We start from the raw sequence: 2,019 nt of genomic DNA on the forward strand, positions 1-2,019 counted from the left end.
CGGGCCCGGGGCGGGGGCGCGGCCGCCATCCCCGGAGGGGGAAATTTGGGGTGAAACAGCCGAGATTTGGGGCAAACACAGCCCCAAAGGCAGGGGGAGGGTCAAGACACACCCCGAGTTTTTAAGGGCCTTAACCCCCCTCCCGCCGCATTTTTAGGGGGGGCTCAACCCCCTCCTGCATTTTGGGGCAACTCCCTCCCCCCCTTTCAATTTTGGGGGCTAAAGAAAAAAGGCCAGTTTGGGGCCGAACCACAAAAGGGCCACTTTCCACACTAAAAAAAGGGGAAATGGAATCCAAACTCCCAGTAAAATCCCCAGGTTTGTCGGTTCCTTTGCCCCGGCCCTGTTTGGACTCTCGGGGTTATCCCGGGGGTGGTTTTGGGTGGGAATCAGGGATTTTGGGTGGCATTTAGGGGATTCTGGCCCTCACCTCCTCGCAGCAGTGGCGGCTCACGGCCGCCCTGTAGCTCATGCGGGCCCAGAGCCGGTCCCGGCGCCGCAGCAGCCGCGGCAGGAGCTGCTACCCGCGCCAGCGCCGCCCCCGCACCCCCCCGCCAGCAGCAGCAGCTTGGGCTCCTCCTCGTCCTCCTCCATGTCGCTGGCCAGGTACCTGTGCGGGGGAAATGGGGGCAATTCCTGGGATTTGTGGCAATTTGGGAGTGGGAAACGGAGGAGGACTCTGAGAGTTTGGGGCTCGGCCGCCTTTGGGGTTAATTAGGGTCCTGCTTCGTTAGCAGGGGCAGCCTTAGGGCTCCCCACTTCATTGGGGGAGGCTTCATTAGAGACCCCACTTCATTAGCAGCAGCATCATTAAGGCCCTGCTCGATTAGAGCCCTCACTTGATTGGGGGAGCATCATTAAGGCCCCCACTTCATTATTGGGAGCATCATTAGGGCTCCTTACTTCGTTAGTAAGAACTTCATTAAGCCTCCCTCCTTCATTAATGGGGGTATCATTAGAGTTCCCTGCTTAATTAGAGCCCCCCACTTCATTACAGGGGCTTCATTAGGGCCTCTCACTTAATTACTGGGGGCATTATTAGGACTTGATTGGGGGTGGGTTAGGGCCCTAATTAACACAGGGCTTCGTTAGGGCCCTAATTAAGGCACTCACAGGGCAGCGAAGAGGTTGAGGGGGGTGTATTCACTCGTGGGCAGCCCCGCACGCTTGAAGTACGTCAGTGCCATGGCCAGCAGGTACTGCAAAATGGGGTGAAAAACAGCTGCTTTAGGCAGAAAACCAACTAAATTCAGGCAAAAAAAGCAGCTTTATTTAAAAAAATACAGTAAAGGGAGGTTTTTGGATGGGACTGACCTTGTCGGAGACCCTGCAGCAGACGTCAGTGGAAAGAAATGCTTGCACCACGGTGTCTTCTTGGGGAGGAGAAAAACAACCGAAAAATAAATTTTTTGGGGGAAACCGACGCAGTTTGGGGTCTCTGGAATGTGAGGGGTGGGGATTGCCTGGTTTGGAGCGACGTGGGCACGTTCCTTACCCAGGAGGCTGAAGAAGGCGTCGCGTTCGTGGCGGTGCAGGTGGAGGCGGTAAAAAAAAGGGGAACAGCTCAAAGACCCCCAGGACCAGAACAAGCACTTATCCCCCATAAAGCTTCAAGAGACCCCAACAGCCCCCAAACCCAACCCCTTTTATTGCCTGCAAAGCCTTAAATCCCCCCCAAACCAGAACAAGTGTTTAATCCCCAAAAGCTCAGAGCAACCACAGGTTTAACTCGGTCTTGTACCTCTCTGCCCCAGTTATGCTGCAGGAATTCCCTGTTTCAGCCCCACAAAAGAGTCCAGGACAACACTGCCTGGTCTCCCAACGAGAAAAAAAAAAATAAAGTTTTCCTTAAAAATCAACTTTTCCATCCTTCCTATATTTTAGTAAGGTTTAAGATGCTGAATTTACTTTGCGATGCCAAAACAGGGAATTGCGAGAAAAGGCCCCTCAGGAGCTCCGGCGCTTTCCCGCCCTTTTCCGTCGCCTCAGCCGAGCGCGCGGTTGGGGGCGGAGCCGCGT

At 54.7% G+C, this 2,019-nt stretch overlaps 1 protein-coding gene across 1 annotated transcript; it reads right to left on the minus strand.

The window, feature by feature from the left end:
* Positions 1–8: 8 nt before the first annotated feature.
* On the minus strand, positions 9–1,547 carry SPDYC (speedy/RINGO cell cycle regulator family member C; the record flags this gene model as incomplete). Its single annotated transcript, XM_017747260.1, has 4 exons — positions 9–610; positions 1,114–1,199; positions 1,315–1,373; positions 1,496–1,547. Coding segments are annotated over 4 exons (339 nt in total), but the record flags the coding sequence as incomplete, so codon positions are not given.
* Between the last annotated feature and the right edge of the window lie 472 nt (positions 1,548–2,019).

Source organism: Corvus brachyrhynchos, unplaced genomic scaffold (genome assembly GCF_000691975.1).
Source record: "Corvus brachyrhynchos isolate BGI_N302 unplaced genomic scaffold, ASM69197v1 scaffold442, whole genome shotgun sequence".
In the NCBI taxonomy this organism is placed as follows: domain Eukaryota; kingdom Metazoa; phylum Chordata; class Aves; order Passeriformes; family Corvidae; genus Corvus; species Corvus brachyrhynchos.